Source organism: Carassius auratus, chromosome 18 (genome assembly GCF_003368295.1).
Source record: "Carassius auratus strain Wakin chromosome 18, ASM336829v1, whole genome shotgun sequence".
NCBI classification, from domain to species: domain Eukaryota; kingdom Metazoa; phylum Chordata; class Actinopteri; order Cypriniformes; family Cyprinidae; genus Carassius; species Carassius auratus.
In genome coordinates, this window is record NC_039260.1 from 1,440,702 (window position 1) to 1,461,539 (window position 20,838).

A 20,838-nucleotide genomic window follows, 5' to 3' on the forward strand; every position below is an offset into this window, starting at 1 on the left:
GCATGTTTCAACGGAGATATTTTGATGCTTATATACACACACACGTCTGCTGCTTATATAAAAGTGCAAGTTTGTTTTGGTTCATATATTTATTTTACAAAGCATTGAACTAAAAACATGAAATTATGTATATAAAAATGTATGCCTAGTTTTTTTCCTATCAGCCAATGCAATTCTGTGGTAAAAAATAAAATAAGATTTATATATATATATATATATATATATATAATTAGTATTGTAAATTGTAGTTATGTAATAATTCAAATGCAAAGTTTATATATATATATATATATATATATATATATATATATATATATATATATATATATATATATCAGCAGTGATATTTTAACCTAGTCATATTTTGTAAAATGTTTTAAAATTAAATCAATGTAAAAAATCCTTTTTGTTTTTATTGGCTAAACTTACAGTGCATTGGATAACATTAACAATTCTACATCATCTGTAAGCATAAAGCATTTTTCCTTCAACATTTAGCAATACCTTTTTAAAGTCAAAAGATGTGTTAATTGTAATACACTAAACTAATAAAAAGACTGATTTAAATATTCTTAAATCTGAAAGCAAAATGAAAAAATTTCAATTCCTTTTGTGAAAGATAATAAAATTAAGATCAATCAATAACTGCTGTAGTTCATGTTAGGTGCTGGATTCAGTAATATTAATGGCACATAATTAATTGACAAAAACAACAACACACACTCACACAGAGGATACCGAACAACTATTTATTTCTCTTCTTGAATAAAAACCTCAGTTAGCCCCGTTTGAAGCCCTCTAAGAGCACACCCTGTACAACTGCTCCCATTCAGAAAACAAAACCAAATCATAAACCTGTCAATCAAATTCCTCCAGAGCTCTCGACACACTGCACTTCAGTCCTGTTTAACTCTGGATTCACTTCACAACTCACTCCAGTCAGCACCAATATCTGCTCGGAGGTTACCCATCATGCCCTGATCCGAGTCATCGTTCAGACTGCGTTTCACTAGCTGCCTGCGTCTTGTAATTCGTAGTGCTTTTTAAAGGGAGTGATTGAGCTCATAAAAGTAGAGTTGAAAACTATGAATAGAAGACGAGACGAACTCTGAAAAAAAATAATGCAGAACCAGCTGAAAGGGAGCACTTCTCCTCCAAATGTTATGCATTTTTGGATCTTTGAAACTTAAATTAATAATATGATGCACACCAAAAAAAGAATAAACTCCTGTTTAACTTGACAGTAGAAGAGGAAAGCGGGATCTGCTAACAGAGCGATAGACCGCTGGTATCTGAAACATCACATTAACACACAAGAGGATCAAACAGGAAACAGAACTATTCACAAAAGACTCATTAAAGACACTTAATTCAGGGGAGACTCGCCTCCTGTTTAGACTGAGCATCAAACGTGACGTCTTAAGAGCTCTGGTCTTCTGGATCTATACTTAAATACTGGAAATCGTCAAAAAGAAAAAAAAACTAATACATTTCAACACAGCCAGTCAATTTCTGGTGTATGAGCATTTTGAAATCACATCAAATTTCGCCTCCACATCAAAGTCGTTTGTCTTTAAAGTGCACATGAACACAATTTCCACACGTCCAATCTGGTTCTTAAAGGGTTTCAGGATCTTTCCAGAAGATCTTGGCGTTAAACAGTGATGGGGATCGTGTCGAGTTTATACCAAAAAGCCCTCTTAGATAAACTGACATCAAAAGGCAACAACTCAAATACGTTTTGAGGAGAGAGAAGACTTCAGGACAAAAACAAGAGTTGAATTCATCAATACATTTGATCATGAACCAGGGTGTTTCTGCAAGACATTATCCACAAAAACTGATATTTTGGGGCCGAGAAAAACTAATGAACTAAAAAAAAAACACAAGTACTTGTACTACAAACCATGTGAAAGTATTAAATGAAGTGAAAGCAGCGGGTGTTTGTGTAGTTTAGGTGGCAGCCTCTAAACTGGGTCTTAGATATTAGACAACAGATCCAAAAAACATGGCATTAATAAAGCTATTGACTGAGGAGCACTCACAGTATCAGCGGGGAACCGAATATTATCAAATACCTTCCTCTGTTTATTACGAAAGGAACTAATGGTTGATGAAATAATACCAAATAATAATAATAATAGTCATCATCTTTCCACGGATGGTATCTTGTACACAGATTCTTCCTCTGAATGCAGGTCACACGGTTCCAAAAAACAGCAATGTTTTTATCTCTTTTTCTAAAAAAAGGAAGGAAGGAGAAAATAAACTGTGTCCAGCTGGTGTTAGACAGAGAGAGGCAGTTCCTGTAAGTCAGGAGTCGAAACCAAAGCGTTAATCTAGACGTGATGATCGGAGATTCTTGGCTGCTGGGACGATCTGGTGTTCAGGTTAAACTATGCCGCCACTTTATTCTCCTTCTGAAACAAACGTCAAACACACAGACACAAAAGAAAAGATGAATATTAAAAAGACACTTGAATTTAGAGACATTTCAATCAATTTACTCGTTCAGTATTTCAATATCAGACAAATAATATAATACCAAATGTGACCCAGAGCACAAAAGTGTCAGAGATTTATACATCATCTGAAAGCTGAATAAATAATCTTCGTTATGATCGGACAATATTTGTCTGAGATACAACTGTTTGAAAATGTAGAATCTGAGGGTGCAGAAAAATCTAAATACTATGAAAATCATCTTTAAAGTTGTCTAAATGAATTCTTAGCAATGCATATTACTAATCAAACATTACGTTTTGATATATTGACGGTAGGAAATTTACTAAATATATTTTTAAAAGTTTTAGTAACAAAGTACCATAAATTTGTATGGACATTGCTCCATGTGCACGCATCGACCAGAAGTGTGTTTCCCAAAAGCATCGTTAGCTAACTGTAGTCGTAAACAGTGTGGCTGTAATTAGTTACTGTAATTTAATCTTTCCTTGATAAAAGTTAAGTATGGGATTACTCTTATTTTTTTCAGTTTTATTTCATTGCAGTTACTTCTTATGTGATTGAACTCAACACTGTACAGACTACACAACATTTATATATAGAATAAAATAGTGGAATAAACATCAAAATTAAAAGTCTAACCTTAAAATGCATGTTTTTATGTACCCTTAAATACTTTGGTGAATTAATAAGAATATTGGTAACACTTTAGTGTCCGATTTTCACTTTTAAATTATTGGTAATTAGCATGAATGTTACTGGGATATCGGCTTTTTATTATTACTTAAACGCATATTAATGTCTTATTCTGCAAGACTTAAATCTAAATCCTTAATCCTACCCAATACTCAACTACTAATTAACTAAATATTAATAAGCAGTAATTAGAAGTATATTGAGGCAAAAGACAGTTAATAGTGAGCTTCATGAGTTTTTCCTAATATATCATCTGACTAAAGTAATCAATCACTCAATCTTGTTTTTACTTAAATGTATGCATTTAGCAGACGCTTTTATCCAAAGCAGCTTAAATTGCATTCAGTCTAACAATTTTCTCTTAACGTGTTCCCTGGGAGTCGAACCCCCAACCTTGCGCTTGCTAACGCAATGCTCTACCACTTGAGCAACAGGAACACTTTTCATACTTATTTGAAAAGTCATGAAACCACTACTATGGATTTTCGTTACCGGAGAAAATGGGAATGCAAAAATGACTAAAGAAGCCGGCTATCAACACCGTTTCTGAGGAATGTGAAAAGGGTCCATTGGTCCAATTCTGTGGTTAGAGAGGAGATACTAACCCTGTACTCAAAGTCAGAGAACTCTCGCCCTCCTCTGCCGCCTCTAAAGCCGCCCCTGAATCCCCCGCCACGGGAGGGCATGAACGAACCCCTGCTAGCCGCTCGCCCGCGGCCGCCGCGGAAGCCCATGCCGCCGCCTCTGCCCCGGAAACCCCCACGTCCTCGATTGTGACGCAGAGGAATCCCGAACGTCTCAGAGTTCATCCTCCTCTCCTCCGCCCAGGTCTGCCTCCGCTCCCTGAGAGGGAAATCAACCAAAAACACGTCAGAAAGCAAATCAACAGCATGTCTGTAAAAGATTCAATCCCAAAAATCAATCTCTGACAGGACACATGCCTAATGTAACAATCCCAGAGTCAGCTATATTTGCAATAAAGTTTCACTGTATGAATGTGTGACTTAAAGGGATGTAACAATTAACGCGAGCTGGTTGAAAATCAATTCAAATATGTGATTATTCAAATCCGTTGAGATGCTAAACAAACCGCGATTCATTTAGGGGCAGGAGTTTAAATGAACGCATGTCTGAGGGATCTTACAGTATTTAGAAAAGTTTTTGATTTTTCTTTTCATCTTGCTTCTGTATAAAGCACATTAAAGTTCATAAGTGCAGCGCCGCTTTGTTTACAGTGGTAACCAAGGAAACGCTTTAAGCTCCACCTGCTGCAGTGTTCACAAGTGCTTTGTTTACAGTGGTAACCAAGGAAACGCTTTAAGCTCCACCTGCTGGAGGAAAGTGAATCTGCATCTCATTCAGCTCGTCCTCTGATTTCTGTTTAATACAGATATTTTTTGAGTATAGTTTAACAAAACTGAAGTAAAATCATTCTGTTTTTGCTTCAAATTTCAACATTTTGCAATCTAATTTAGACTCAAACTGTTCGTGTTGCATGTATGCTGCATCTTAGTTTGGATCATGATTGAAATGCAGTCGTTGTCTCATCTTAAATGGCACAGACGAAGCCTTATTTTGTTTACATGAAGAGCTTTCTTTTATTTGTTTTATTTATTTGATTTGGGGTTTGTTTTAACATTTGAATTTAGTTTTGTTATTTAGATTATATTAAGATTTAGTTATTTAGCAGATGCTTTTAACTAAAGCCACTTACAGATGAGGACAAAAGCAGCAATCAAAACCAACAAAAGAGCAATAATATGTGAAAAATGGCAAAAATAAGTGATACATTTATATTTTTAAAGTGTTATATTTCAGTTTCACAAAGAAACATGCAGCACTTTGTCCAAGCAATAATAAAAGGACACATTTTATTTATAATTTGTCTTAAAAATCTAATTTTGTAAAAATAAAAATTGTGAATCAAATTGTTAGTTGAGTAAATTTGAAGCAGGCTAAAATGCAACCTTACACCACACAAAGTGCAATTTTTGTTGCTTTGGTTATATCATTTGATCAGGATCCTTAAAAAGTTTAAGAAATAAACCATGCGTATTTCAGTTAGTCGACTTATTTCCTACTAAATCAACTGATAATAAGTCAGACTAAATGAAAAAGCCTGGTTTATTTCTTAAACTTGGTTTATGAAACAGGCCTCATGTTTTCAATACTTTCTGACAAATTAATGTAAACATTGTTTTTAATAACTGGTTACTTTTAAAATAATTTTAAGAAATCCCACTTACAATTACTCGTATTTTTATTTTAAGAAATAATCCTGCACGACACCATCTGAATTACTTAAATATGATTCGGACTAGAATTCACAAGTGTAGCTTCATAAACACATTAGTAGCATGGTGAAACATTTACATAGAAAAAAGAAAAGAGCACACCTTCCAAAAGCACCTCCTGATTTCTCCTTTCTAGAAAAGACAGAAAAGTGTATGCCAATTAGATGATTCATTCACAGTTACTTCGAAACTTTACCACAACAAATTACTACACTTAAGGAAGAATGACTCAATCACTCAAAAGCATTACTGTACAACCTACTACTGTTCAAAAAGCCTATTGCTGATTAATGCAAACTGCTTCATAACTTGTGTAACACCTGTGAACATGCTGTGAATGGATATTATTGCTGGGATGAAGATACTGATCTCCCGATTTTGATCGATCATTTTAATGAACCGATACCAATTCTCAAATCCCAAGATCAATCTTTAAGTCTATGCTGTTTTCATTTCATGTTTATCATTTATTAGAAATGCAAGTCAAAGTGAATTTAAAGCAAGCCTGATGTTTTGCCAGCTTGATGTTAACTTCTTTGTATAACTTGAAGCATATTCAACATCAAATCAGACATCTATTTTTGGGCTCTATATTAGTGCAGATTAACGAGGTCTCACCTGGAGTCGTCACACGAGATGTTGTCGAAGAAGGACTTGGATTTGTCGTAGTAACAGTTGGGTCCCAGAGGATCCTCCTCATCAGCGTTGCCTTCACTGTTCTGGGTCTCCACGCCTGAATCTGTCTTCTCCTCCCCGTTCAGAGTCTTCTCTGATTTCTCACTCTTCTCATCTGCAGTACAGAGCGACGTTATAAACTGATATTAAAGATTCAACTCAATGATAGGTATTTCTGTCGGTTTGTGTTGATGTACTACAGTTTTCCCACATTGCACCTTTAATCTTGAGTTTGTTTTGGAACTCGCGGTCGATCTCCTCCTTGTTGAACTGGGCGTTGGCACTCTCAAAGTCAAAGTCGTTCTCAAATTTCATTGGTCCATCTCTGCGCCCGTTAAACCTGCCCCGCCCACGCTGACCGCCGCCTCCTCCACCACTGCCCCGCCCCTTTCTCACTGGAAGAGCACCGCCTGGACAGAGGAACAACCGTTATCATGAATGCATCGCTGAAGGTCATGATCATGATAATGTATATGTGAGCACAAAAGCAGTCTTTAGTCTCTTGGGTGTATTTATAGCAACAGCCAAAAATACATTGTATGGGTCAAAATTATCCATTTTTCTTTTATGCCAAAAATCATTAAGATATTAAGTAACAATCATGTTCCATGAAGATACTTAAATGTAATAAATTTCCAAATGTTAATCTATCAAAACTTAGTTTTTGATTAGTAATATGCATTGCTAAGAATTCATTTGAACAACTTTAAAGATGATTTTCTCAATTTTCAGATTTTTTTTGCATCCAATTTTTTCCATTACAAAAAAAAAAAAAAAAATATCGACCCTTATGACTGGTTTTGTGCAGCAGGGTCACATGTCAACATTTGTAAAGTGACTCACCACCAGAATGCCGTTTGTTGGGGTCTTTATTATCAGCCCTGTTTGAGTCTGATTCTGGCCGAGGAACCTTCTGAACATCAGACGCTTTAGCTGAACAACAGATATCACAATTAACGGCTGCAGGTGGAAAAAAATCACTTCTTCAGCGATGTGATTCTCACCTTTCTGTTCCTGGTTTTCAGCAGATTTCTGGGTGTTGAGAGCGGGTCGGGTCACTCCAGGGTTCCTCTGACTCACTGTACTGGTTGCAGCCTTGGGGGGGGCGACCGGGGCCGTCTGGACCCCATGCTCCAGGGTCGGGGTCTTCCTCGAGGGCTCCAGAGACGGGCTGGAACGACCTGAAAGAGAGGACGCAATTCAGACTCACAAAAACACCATGACAATGCGGCAAGGGTTAAGTAATGGTAAAATGCCAGATTGGCTTTGTATCATTTAACACAATGAACATCAGTTTGAGTTCATCCATTAGTGTTAATTTGCTGAAAATTGACTCCGATTTTATCACTTGCTCGCCAATGGATTCTCTGCAAGATCCAAAAATCCATCAAGGCAGAAATACAACAGTTCATAATGCACTGAAAAATCCATCAAAATCCACCCACATATTCGTTTTGGCTTTTAAAGGGTGCTTGACCTCCGCAGATTTCTCTCCTGATTCAGACGAGAAGGTAGTACAGATAGAGGCATATTAGCCGGAACAAAGGAGATTGTGATGTTTTTATCAGCTGTTTGGACCCTCATTCTGACGGCACCCATTCACTGCAGAGCATCCATTGAGGAGACACTGATGCAATGCTACATTTCTCCAAATCTGATGATGAAAAACTCATCCTAATCTTGAATGATCTGAAGGTGATTTTTGGCTGAACTACTCCTTTAAGACAACATGAAATAACCACCATTTGTAATGCATTTAACTTCTGTAGCGTGCATCACAGAAACGAGACTTTTGTCCATTACTAACAGACCAGAGAAGAATGACACATGCTGTGATGGTGCATAATGACGGCCAAAAGACGAACACACTAAAGCCATTCTTCACAAGCTAGCGTCGGCTCTCGGTTACCTTCGGGTTTGGCTGCACTCAGCGAGCGAGAGTTCAGGGACAGAGGGGCGTTAGAGCTCGCCTCGCTACCGAACGCAGGACCTGAGCTGCTTCCTGTGAGGAGAGGAAGTGCACATCTTTAAGTGTGGGCTTTAACACATCACACACTCGGAGAAAAAACCCTCATGTGAAGCTTTCGTTACAGCCAAACATGCTTTAAGATCCACCACTTTCTTAAGCAATGCTTAATCAATCTGCCATATGCATTTAAACATAATGAAAAAAAGGTTTTGTGCATCCTCTTCAGGTAAATATTACTGTATTTGCAGAAAATGTATATTTAAGATCATTCGAACACATAGGAGTTGCAAAATGACTGGCAAAGGATTGAAAAGAGCAATCTCTCATATAATAATGTAACATTTTTAAGGCAGGACTCAAAAAGGGTCAACTTTATTTTCTCTGGTTCTTGGCATATATTGTGCACAATTCATTAAATGATATGCAAATATGCACATGTGAATATTCTGTCTATCTATCCAATAGTATTCATCCAAAAATGGCCAGCTATCCTTTTAACTTGCACTCTTTTCTATGCCACATCAGCAGCCAAGGCCACTTCAAATAATAAGGACAAGACAAGACACCACAGATGAGGACAGTAAAAAAATAAAACTAACAGAACATTAATAAGGCTAATAGATATCCCTATACTTCCCCGGATGATTACATACATTAATAGTTTTTTATATTATAGTGGTATACAATACCAAAGCAAATTTTCGTAAATAAATGTCTATAAAAGATTTTACTCTTGAAAGAAACTGTAAACGTTTTTCTAAGTTCGTCTTATAAAGCCAGGTTTGTCCTGATGATAACCGTTGTCTCATGACATTAAATACCGGGCAGACCAAGACGGCAATATTGTGATTTTGGTGCAGATTCCAATAGATAAAATGCAATAAAATAAACACGTGAATGTGTATTTCTAATGATTCTCTCCATGCCACGGAAGCAAAATAGCTTGATATTGACTTGTGCATGCTTTTGCATTTAGGGTCTTGCCTTAAAGCACATCAGAGTTAAGTTTGATATTTGGCAAACAACTCACCAGTCGTGACCACCGCTCCGAACGGCTGGGGGACCATCGGACTGGAGCTGAACTGGCTGTACGGGACCCGACTGAACGGGGCGTACGACTCGAAGGAAGGAGCCGTGGGGCCGGCGCTGGATGCCAAAGAGGACTACACACAAACACAAGAACAAAACAGGTCAATAATCCCTCTGCCTTCTGTTCTGCAGATACACCTGTATGTGTGATGCTCACTTGCACGATGGCGGGATCCTGAGGAAGGTTGCAGGTGGGTTTGGGCGGCTCGCACACCGTCAGGTCTTTGATGTCACTTCCTCTGAATATGATGTACTCAAAGACATCCTCTCGAGGAGGGATCGGTCTGTCCGTGGGACGGTCCTCAGTGCCAAAGGACTTCACTAGAGAGAAATCACAAAACAAGCAATGTTAGTTATTCATGTTTACTTTATAAAAGTACTCTAAAAGTCAATTCGCTGCGTGTTGTTGTCCCTGTATTAAAACTCTTTGTGTGTAAACGTGTGTGTCCCTGGAGTCTTAAGTCTCTGGGATATATTTGTAGCAATAGACAACAATACATTGTGTGGGTCAAAATCATTGATTTTTTATTAATGCCAAAAAACATTAAGATCATGTTCCTTAAAGATATTTGTAAATTTCCTTCTGTAAATATATTAAAACTTAATGTTTGATTAGTGATATGTATCGCTAAGGACTTCATCTGGACAACTTCAAAGGCAATTATAAATGTTGTTTTATCCAAACAAACCATAGATTTAGTCATTCAGCAGACGCTTCTGAATCAAAAGCGATTTACAATGACAGCAATCGAAATCAACAAAACTGCAATGATACGCAAGTGCTATTAATGAACAATCACTCACATTTTTGAACATAGACTTGAAAGTGCATGATCCAAACCTACATTTTTATAATTAATGACTTAAAAAACAATTTGTAACATGATTTTGATGTCCCATTTCCATGTTAATGCAATGTTTGAATTTTAAATGGGTTTCAAAGGATGAAGATTTCAAGTGATATATAATTTCTGATGATTTCTAAAGTGTGATAGAGAAGAAGGCAACAAAGATGACGTGTTTTTTTTTTTTTTTTTTGACAAAGGTCAGAACTCCTGTTATGATATAGGTTTTTGGGGTGCACTCTTTCCATAAATTAATCTATTACTTTTCCTACATAATCTCTAACAAAACCGATTGGTAAAATATCTATTTAGGAGTCGTAGACCTTTCCAACGATTTATAGTTTGTCATGATTAGATTAGAATTGAATGGTAATATAGTGAAGTAAACGTAGGCGGCCCACCGAGGGGCCAGGTGACAGTTAAAGGGTTATTAATTATAACTAGTTTTGTGCTCCAGGGTCACATATTTGCACATATAGTGTGTATATTAAGCCAAGGCAACAAGAGAGTTCTCTTCTGTGTGTGTTTATTGTTCGTACCTTTAGCCAGAGCTACAGTGCTGTTCTCGGTGTCGATCGTGTATAAGACTCCTTCATATCGGATCTCGGCCTTTGAGATCAAACTGATCTTGCTGCCGATGTAAGGCGTTCCTCCGCTCATCTTTCGACTGCTCTGATCTGCCTTGAGTAAGGTTTTATCGCACCGAACGATGTTTTTCTGTAGTTCGATGAAGATGCTAGTTTGCTCTCAGCAGGTTTAGCACGACAGATGAATTCTGGGAAACGCGCCTCCGTCTCTCTCGCACCCCCACGCTGGTATCGCGAGACTTCGCGGGATTTTAGCACAGACTATCTCCCGTTACATTGGTAATTGTGTGAATGGCAGTTGAATGTCAGTTGTTTTACTGTTAAACAATAAACTATGAAAACCAAATATGTGTATTTTATATTTCTTATTAAAGCCCATGAAACTTGATCATAAGCGCTGAGGCATTTCGTAGTTGCACAATTACATATCAGGCAAGTCAGATCTATCTATCTATCTATCTATCTATCTATCTATCTATCTATCTATCTATCTATCTATCTATCTATCTATCTATCTATCTATCTATCTATCTATCTATCTATCTATCTATCTATCTATCTATCTATCATCTATCTATCTATCTATCTATCTATCTTGTAACCATAGGTTGTCAGTCACAAGGGGACAACTGTTTGGTTTTGGCCCTCTGACGTCATATCCATTCCCACAATGCCATAGTAACACGACTGCGCACTCGCGCTCGTGGACGCGCACCAGCAGAGACAGCCCATCACACACAGAGAGCGAACATGGCGGGCGCCTCCGACCCCCTGGAAGACATGCTCTTCTCCGAGGTGGACGAGAAAGCCGTGAGTGATCTGGTGGGCTCGCTGGAGTCTCAGCTGGGGGGCCAGAGCGAGCCGCCCGCCGCGCGCAAGAGCAGCGCGAGACAGCAGCAGCTGCAGCAGCAGACAGGAGGAACAGCTCCTGCAGACTCTCCATCAGAACCACAACAACAAGCGCAGCAGCAGCAGAACGCGCGGAGAGCAGCGCGCAACCCGGATTCTGACCCGAAAGACGCCAGCATGGATAAGCACTCCAAAGCCTTGGAGAAAGAGAGCCCTCTGAAGTCGCACGGCAGCATCATCATCATCACTACAGCAGCAGCAGCAGCAGCATCCGACGCTCCTGCACCGGGCAACAAAGGTGAGAGCCCGAGGGACACCCGCAAGAAGCATCCAGGGAATACGCGCGCGCTGCGCTCCGCAGCATCCCACAGTCTCAACGGCAATGGAGGCGACGCAGCATCAGCACCAGCATCAGCATCCTCACCCAGCACCACTGTCACCGTGTCCAGTAACCCGCAGGCGATCGCGCTGGACCGCGGGACGCCCACCATCGCGCTGCACCGACTCCCGCGTCACATTATCGCCAGCATCGCGCAGAATGGAAACGGCACGTCGGTGTCCGCGTTGGTCCAGCAGGGCGCGCGGATCAACCACAGCAAAACACCCGCTGACAACAACGCGATGCCAGCGGTGACCTCGGCCTCAGCAGCGCCTGTCAAACCCGCTGTTAGTGTCAGCGCGCCCGCGGTCATCAGACCTGCGCAGACGCAGACGCAGACGCATGCGCATGCGCAGCAGAGGGCTGTAACGCCGCAGCTGATTATCAGACCACCGCAACAGCAAACTACTATACAGCTGCCGCCCGGATTCACCATCCCACCAGGTACTTCTGACTTATTAGTGTTTGATGTGCACTACCTAGTGTCCTCTGACTCTCTTCCACACATAAGAATAACAGTAGAGCGATGCAAACTTTGAAAAACTCAGCTGGAACTCTGTTAACGAAGAAGTGAGCAAAACCTAATTGACGGAAACAAAATCTCTCATATTTGAGCTTCTCGCTCCTCATTCTGCACATCAGTCAACCAGCTTCATCCTGTCATGCTTTTAAGAGCACTTGTTGATGCTCTTCCTTCTCTATCTGCTTTACAGTAATAATCCTTAAAAGTCCAAATGAACCTCATATGCAGGCATTATTTCGTATATTTGTCTACAAGACTCCTTTCAAGCATTTAAACAAGCATTAGCATCAATTTTGTTTTCTGACATCACAAGAAACATAAATTCTGCCAAGTGTGTCTGAATATATAAACATTTTGGTTCTATTAGGGACAAAAAAAGTGTTTTCATCCTCTAAGCTGAAGAACATGATTTGCCAAATATCAAATGGTTTAATAAATACAAATGTATTTAGTGGCTCCAAAAAGTATTTAGAAACTTAAGTGACATAAATATGTGAATGTCATTCAGTGTCTTGTTCTGCGCTAAAATGCTACAGGTGTCTGTCTCTACATTTCAAACTTTTTTTTTTTCAGATGTTGTACTTGAGAAGTTTTAATCTGCATGTATAATAATTAAAAAAAGAAAGAACAAATATGGTTTTAATTAGATGATGCTTAAAAATATTTCACATCATTTACTCGTGCTAGTTTTCATCTCATTATTTTCATTTTTTCCAGGAAATCCGGACACATGCTTGCTTTGACATTTTGTTATGTAATACAATATTTTGTTGCTCAAGTCTATAAAACCAGTCAAATCTGAACTTTATCTGAACTCTGATCACATTGCTTTTAACAGTGAAGGCTGTATGAGTTTAATTGTGTGTGTGTGTGTGTGTGTGTGTGTGTGTCTTTAGTGCAGATCTTTTGCATAAAGCATGCTCTATATTAATACATTTTCCTTGGACATTTCATATATAATACATTTATATAAAAGTATTTAAAGATAATCAGAAAATAATTCAAATTCATAATAAATAAATAACATAAATATTAAAATTTTCGAATTTTTAATAAGAGCATATCCGTGACCCTGCAGCACAAAAGCAGTCTTGAGTCTCTGGGGTATATGTTTAGAGCAATAGCCAAAAATACATTCTATGGGTCAATATTAAATTTTTAAATTGAATTATTTTTCTTTTATGCCAGAAATCATTAGGATATTAAGTAAAGATCATGTTCAATGAAGATACTTTGTAACTATCCTACCATGAATATATCAAAACTTCATTTTTGATTAGTAAAATGCATTGCTAAGAATTAATTCGGACAACTTTAAAGATGATTTTCTCAATATTTAGATTTATTTGCTCCCTCAGATTCCAGATTTTCAAATAGTTGCATCTCAGACAAATATCGTTCTATCATAACAAACCATACAGCAATGGAAAGATTATTTATTAAGCTTTCAGATTATGTATAAATCCCAATTTTGAAAAAGTTACACTTTTTTTAGCATCATGCATTCACATAAAGACTTTTTTGCTTTCAGAAGAATCCAAAGGCTTCAGTTGTTGATTGTAACTTTTGATGCTTCAAGCTTGGTTTGGTGATGCTTTGTTCTGTTTTTCAGAGGTCAGAGGTCAGAGGTGAATAACCCGTGTGTGTGTGTGTGTGTGTGTTTGAGGGATGGTGCTGGTCCGGACGGAGATGGGTCAGCTGGTGATGGTTCCTCAGCAGGCTCTGGCTCAAGCTCAGGCCCAGAACAGCATCTCACCGCGGCCCTCCACACCCACCAGTGTGGCCACGTTCAGGGTCACGACCCCACAGGTACAGCCCATAATACTCTAGAGCCACAGCGATCTGACAAACAGATCAGCGATCTCTCTCAAACTTAAGAACCAAATTGTTCCCAAAACTCGTGCTGTAGACTTGAATGAATTCAGACCGGATGCATTTCATCAAACCTTTTTTATTGAATATTTTGATTGTTTTCACAAAGGTTTCTCACTGATATAACTGACAAATATCTGCTGAGACTGAGCGCAGTCCTCTGCAAATTAAAGATGCGTTTGCTTGCTTCTCCTGAATGAAAAGTAATTCTCCCTAAGATTGAAAGTCATCTGAAATCTGCCTCTTTTATATTTACAAATGCATTTTTGATGAAAGGAAAATATCAGGATGATCTCTGATTCTAGAGTTTCTCATAGACACGTCTAGTTAGTTATTTTAGTTTGAGTTTATGTTTTCGTTTTCATTAAAGTTTTAGTAATTCAGTTGTATGGTTTTGCAACTGCATTCTTTTTTTAACTTTTATTTCTGATTTCCTTTTAGATGTTTTATTACATCAAGGTACACTCAAAGGAAACTATGCTGAAAAAGAATAAGTTCGTTTTTTTTTTTAAATATATGTTTTGTTTTTGTTTTATTAAACTATAATAGCCGTGGTCACCAGAGGTCTCTCACATCTGAGCTAATAATCGTGATCAAATCATATACTTTTATCAAAAAGTTTTAATCAGTGAAAATAAAGACACACTACAGAGATTATATTCATATTGTGATCTTTAAACTCACTCCTGAAGTTTTCACACAGCTTTAACATAAATAAATGAACTTAATGTGATGTATATTTGTCAGTCTGACATTAATGAAACATGTCAGGTTTATGTAATATTTCTAATAAACTGATTGTGTTTTAAATACACAATAACTAGGTTTAGATATTAATCATCAATAAATCTAGATGGTTCCGATCTCTAATAACTATTTGCACCTATTTGCTTGATATTTTGATATTAACAATGATATTTTGAAAACGCATTTATTCAAATAGCTTACAATAAGCATGAATCTGTTAATAGTGAAAACATTTTAATTTAACATTAAAAATGTATTATTTTATATTAAAATACTGTAAAAATTTGAATTATTTAAATTATTATTATTATTAAAAATGATATATATTTTTACTGTTTTATTGTGTATTGTTTTTTTATTTATTATGCATTCTAATTATTTTATGAATATATTGAAATACCTTAAAGTAAAGAACAGTGCATTATGTATGAAATGGGCTATTTTTATATATTTCCTATAGCATGCTTTATCTAAACGAACAGAAGACATTCAGTGTTGAAGGGTGTTTAGGTGTTTTAAACAGAGCAGTTTGTTCTTATAAAATGAAACATTGGACCAGAAATCAGATTTCTTTATTGTTACAAATATGCATCACATTAAGTTTATTAAAATGATGTAATCCAAATGCATGGAAATTATAAATGCAATAAAAAAATCTTAACCCTATTAACACAGCAGAGATACATACATGCCTTTAATGGAACTCATTTGTCAATAAAAGAGATATTAATTCAGAATCTTGACTGTCACTACTTTTTGTGTGTGTGTATAATTTTTTTCTGTTGCTACATTTGAATAATCAGTGCACAGAAATAATTGTCATGTTGACCGTCTGTAGACTGTTAAACCTGGTGACCTGTGTTTCTCTCTTCAGTTTTTTCTCAGTGTCAGCAGTGTTGATGAGGGTCACTGCTGACATCTAGCGGTGTACTTGAGTCAGTGCTGACGTCAGCTCTTCTCGTGCTAAAACAAGCCTCTTTCTTCAGTGCTGTGTAAATGAACACTCCGTTCTCTCTTGACAGTTTGTATCAAATGCATGGCTTCTTCACACTGGTTTCAAAACATCAATAAGAAGACTCTACAAAATCTAGTTCACATATTAATATCCATGTTCAGAATATGCCCACCATTAAAAATGTTCCTCTTAGTTTAATGGCATTTTTTACAAAACTAAATTTAAATATAATTTTAATTGTCTTAATTGTTGGTCATAATAAGAGCATATAAATTATTAAACATAATTATAATTTTATATAGAATTTAATATATATGTATTTATGTATGTGGGTATTAATATATTTGAAAATATATATTTTTAATAGCTTTTTTCTAAAATATGAGAATAAAAATTTACAGTGCATGGCCACAAGAAGCCAGCAACCATCACACTTACCTTTTCTCTTTATGCTGTTATATATATATATATATATATATATATAAAATCATAACAATAGTTTAATGGGTCTAGTGCGTGAGGATGCAATGTTCACTTAGTGCCACAAGATGGCGCCAAAAGCTCGCATTTATTAGTGGCTCACCGTTTTAACCCAACACTGGTGTTAATAAATAAATAAAAATAAAAAAAGAGTCAGAGTCAGTAATATTTGTAGTACACATTGAAAGGTTTATTAGAAAGCTAGATCAAGAAACAGCGAATGCAGAATACCTGCAGAGGCTTTTTTGTGCAACCTTAAAATTAAAATCTAAATTGCTATAGAACTATTTTTGAGGTTGTGCGTCTAGAGCTAGACAATCTATATACTTTTATATTTAATTTAATATGTAAAATGTATACAGAATATCATAAGGTATCATAATTAGTTAGGCAATGGTTGTGGTGCATGACTAATACTTGTTACCATAGTTTTATTGTAGTAATTTTGCAATAATTCACCATGAAGTATCCGCAGCAGTAGCAGTATACTGTGGTGTTTACTGTGCTGGTAAACTCTGTTGCTGAGGTGAAGGTTTATATTCCCAGGCGTCTCTCTTCATCCTGCTGTCAGTCACTCTCTGGTTCTCTGCGGCGGAAGACGTTCCTCTTTCCCTCCGAATGCATTAAATCATTTATCCTCCAACTGCCTGATCGCTGTAAATGCAAACTCAAGCCTCAGCACGAGCCAATTCACCCGAAAATCACAAGAAATAAAAATTATATACAGCAGTTGTTTTGCATATTTTGAATGTTTTAGAAATGTAATTACTTTATATAAGAAATAATATTTCTTTCTAATAAATGTAAGAACTATTTTGCATATTTTAAATTATTAAAAAAATAATACATTATTGTACATAATACATTAAATGTTTGTTTAGCATATCTTCAATGTTTTAGATATAAGAAATAATTTATATATACAATTTATTTTTGCATATTTTGAATATTTTAGAAATGTAATTACTTTATATAAGATTTATGTATATATATATATATATATATATATATATATATATATATATATATATATATATATATATATAAATGTAAGACTTATTTTAAATGTTTTGAATAATTAAAAAATAATAAATTACTTTATATAAGACATTTAATGTTTGTTTAGCATTACTTTATATTTTAAATATAAGAAAATATTTATATATACAATTTATAAATATGATAATCTATATTTTATACATATTTATAACTTCAACTTAGAATAGAATTAAAATGAACTGAAATTCAAAGAAATGCATGCAAACCTAATTAGTGCACTTTATTTTATTTTTTACAAGAAAAATGAACGTTTATGAAAAAGAGATTAATAATGTTTTGAAGCTGGAAAGTTTAATCAGCCTTTACAAGTAGATTTCTGGACACCTAATTTCCCAGAATGCATTTATTTATGTCATTTAACTTCATTTCCGGTTAACCTTTTGCAAGTGTTTTGTGGCCTATTCATATAAATGTTCAATTAATTGAAAGTGCATGAGTTTTGTGGATGATTTATGCACTTTACAGATTAAATGAAGTATTGAAGCTGCACATCTGAATGTTTTAACCCATAGATGTCCACAGTTAAATCATATTATTCCCCCCTGTGATAATAACATTATGCCATAAATGCTATGAATGAATCTGAATGAGTATTGAACTCATAATGCTTCTCTAATTAGCAAGCATCCTCCGTGTAGAAATGGGCGTGTGTCACTGACAAAACTCTTTCTCTGCAGCTCCTCATCCAGAGACTAGATCTTCATCAGACGTGCACAGACTCTGATCAAGTCTGCTTTCCTCTGTGATGCTGCTCTCATGCTCTCTGTTTCCTCCCTCCTTTCTTTCTCTCTCTCTCTCTCAGTGTCTCTCTCTCTCAGTGTCTCTCTCTCTCTCTCTCTCTCTCTCTCTCTCTCTCTCTCTCTCAGTGTCTCTCTCTCTCAGTGTCTCTCTCTCTCTCTCTCTGTTTCCCACTCATCAGCATCAGTTGTTGTAAGTTTATAAGCTTTGGGATGATAGAAAGTTCAGCTGAATATGACCACACAGCATCAGAGGAGAATTTAATATTTAAAGGGATACTCCACCCCAGAATGAAAATGTTGTCATTAACCGCTTACCCCTATGTCGTTCCAAATCCGTAAAAGCTTCGGTCGTCTTCTGAACACGATTTAAGATATTTTGGATGAAAACCGGGAGGATTGTGACTGTCCCATTGACTCCCAAGTAACTTACACTGTCAGGTCCAGAAAAGTATGAAAGAAATCGTCAGATTACTCCATCTGGCTCAATCTGAATTTTATGTAGCGACTAAAATACTTCTTGTGTGCGAAGAAAACAAAATATTGATTTTTCTTCTCCTCCTTGAAGCATCTGCATTATAATCTGATTGAAATGAATGTGTTTGGAGTCTCACGTGCTTTTAAATCTGCTCCTGCACTCTTGTGCTTATTTATAAAGTTGTGTTTTATTAGATTTTCTACATAAACAGACAGTAAAAACTCAGCAAGGCTGTAAGAGATGGAGAGCGAGTGCGTCCAGAGCAAACCAAGGGAACAGTGGGTCGTCAGGTGCTCCGCGTTCTTCCTCCTCCCTCTCTCTCTCTTTCTCTCTCTCTCTCTCTCTCTGTATCTCTCTCTCTCTCCCTCTCTCTCCCTCTCTCTCTCTCGCTCTCTCTCTCTGTGGCCGTCTCTCCTGTTCTCTGTGGCCTTGCTGGCAGGCAGACGTCAGCTTGTGTTTATCTCTGTGTCTCTGCTCCTTCCTCCTGTAGAAGGGCCCCGTGGCAGCCGCTGTGGCAGTGACAGCTCCCCAGCAGGTCCAGCCGGCCTCGGGCCCCCAGGGGCCCCTCACTCAGATGCCACTGGCCCCACAGAGCGCAGCCGCCCCGGCCCCTGGAGCTCCGCTCGTCTCTCAGGTCTGTGTGCCCTCCCGTAGTGAAGCATGCAAGTTGCTCTCTCTCTTTATCTATTCTTCTTCTCAGCTCAAGTGAGTGACTGTTGGACCCCTCCAGCCTCCCTGGTTAACTGTCAGGACCTGGTTAAGCTCCATCCGAAACACACACACACACACACACACACACACAGCTGCCAGCACGTTCATGCATTGACAAACAAACACACATGTGGCAGCGCCAGTCTATAAACATCTGGGCATCACATCTGCACACAAACACAGACATGCATGTTCACAGACACTACCATACAAAAGCTGATGATTTTTTTATTAATGTTTTTGGACGCTGCTCGACAAGACTGCATTTAGTAAAAATGTGAAATGTTATTACTATTTGAAATACCTGTTTTCTATGTGAATATATTGCAAAATGTAATTTATTTCTGTGATCAAAGCTGTATTTTCCGCATCATTCCTCCAGTCTTCAGTGTCACATGATCTACAGAAATCATTCTTATATACTGATTTGCTGCTCAAAAACATTGTGCTTCCTTATTTCGGTAGAAATTTTTCGGTAGACATTTTATTTTTTATTCTCTGATGAATAGAAAGTTCAAAAGAACAGCATTTATTTGAAATAGAAATCTTTTGGAACATTATAAATGTCTTTACTGACACTTTTGATCAATTTAAAACACCCTTGCTGAAAAATTTTTTCATTTTTAAAAAAATAAAATAAAATAGTCACCCAAAGTTTTATCACAAACATGTCAAGAACATGTATGGATCATGTTTATAAAAATAAATAAATAATAATAATACATTTTTTCAGTGAGAATTCATTACATTTTCCTTCCAAATTCTCAAAATGTTACTGCACAAAACTGCTTTTCATTACTTTCTTGTTCATAATGTTATAAAAACACAATGCTGTATTATTGTTATTTATATGTCATGATAGTATTTGTTGTTCTGCCTTTAAACTAATTTATACTAAAAATTAAGAATAATATGAATAAAGAAATAATCGAAATCTGATCCATAATTGTGTTTAATTGTTATGACAATAATATTGCAATGTATGAAATAAAAGAACAGGCTTCATTTGCTCTTCATTGTGTGTGCATGAGATTCAGCAGTTCATTAATACTATTTGAGTTCATTGTAGAGCCTTGTGAGCGTAGCGTGCCATCTGCTTTAAAACGACTCTTGATTGACACATTCTCTAACCTCAGATGATTGACAGCTTTGTAGCATTTAAATGGAATTTAGAGGATTTCATTAAAATACTTGATTTCCCCGTGAGGCTGGATCGCTGATTATAGCAACAAAAGCACAACAGAGCATGTCTGTGTGAGTCAGAAGAGGATAAACTGTTTACTCACAATCCAGACACACGCTTCAGCCCTGTCTCTAAAACTAACGAACCGTCTCACTCTCTCGTCAGGAGATGCAGGACAATGTGAAGAAGTGCAAGAACTTCTTGGCCACGTTGATCAAGTTGGCGTCCCATAATTCCCCGTCCCCAG

The 20,838-nt window shown here is 36.9% G+C and overlaps 2 protein-coding genes across 4 annotated transcripts in view; one reads left to right on the forward strand and one right to left on the reverse strand.

Annotated features, from left to right (window-relative positions):
• Positions 1 to 735: 735 nt before the first annotated feature.
• Positions 736 to 10,830, reverse strand: LOC113118098 (protein LSM14 homolog A-like). Of its 3 annotated transcripts, none has more exons than XM_026287003.1 (11): positions 10,571 to 10,830; positions 9,344 to 9,507; positions 9,128 to 9,260; positions 8,038 to 8,130; positions 7,133 to 7,309; positions 6,972 to 7,061; positions 6,347 to 6,538; positions 6,072 to 6,243; positions 5,556 to 5,585; positions 3,765 to 4,002; positions 736 to 2,417 (listed from the first exon to the last, which is right to left on the reverse strand). In XM_026287003.1, the coding sequence occupies exons 1-11, from the start codon at positions 10,689 to 10,691 to the stop codon at positions 2,397 to 2,399; spliced, it is 1,431 nt and encodes a 476-aa protein (XP_026142788.1). In that variant the 5' UTR covers positions 10,692 to 10,830; the 3' UTR covers positions 736 to 2,396. The 3 variants fall into 3 exon arrangements, with proteins under 3 accessions (XP_026142788.1, XP_026142787.1, XP_026142789.1); XM_026287002.1 differs by having other exon boundaries at positions 736 to 2,420; positions 10,571 to 10,829; XM_026287004.1 differs by lacking the exon at positions 8,038 to 8,130 and having other exon boundaries at positions 736 to 2,420; positions 10,571 to 10,827.
• Positions 10,831 to 10,957: 127 nt separating this feature from the next.
• LOC113117988 (transcription initiation factor TFIID subunit 4-like) overlaps positions 10,958 to 20,838 on the forward strand; it is a 75,528-nt gene continuing 65,647 nt past the window's right edge. Inside the window, exons 1-4 of the mRNA XM_026286852.1 lie at positions 10,958 to 12,290; positions 14,036 to 14,178; positions 19,188 to 19,331; positions 20,757 to 20,838. The exon at positions 20,757 to 20,838 is cut by the window's right edge and continues 41 nt beyond it. Coding sequence (XP_026142637.1) covers positions 11,369 to 12,290; positions 14,036 to 14,178; positions 19,188 to 19,331; positions 20,757 to 20,838 — 1,291 coding nt within the window. The 5' untranslated portion in view covers positions 10,958 to 11,368. The remainder of the gene's footprint in view (positions 12,291 to 14,035; positions 14,179 to 19,187; positions 19,332 to 20,756) is intronic.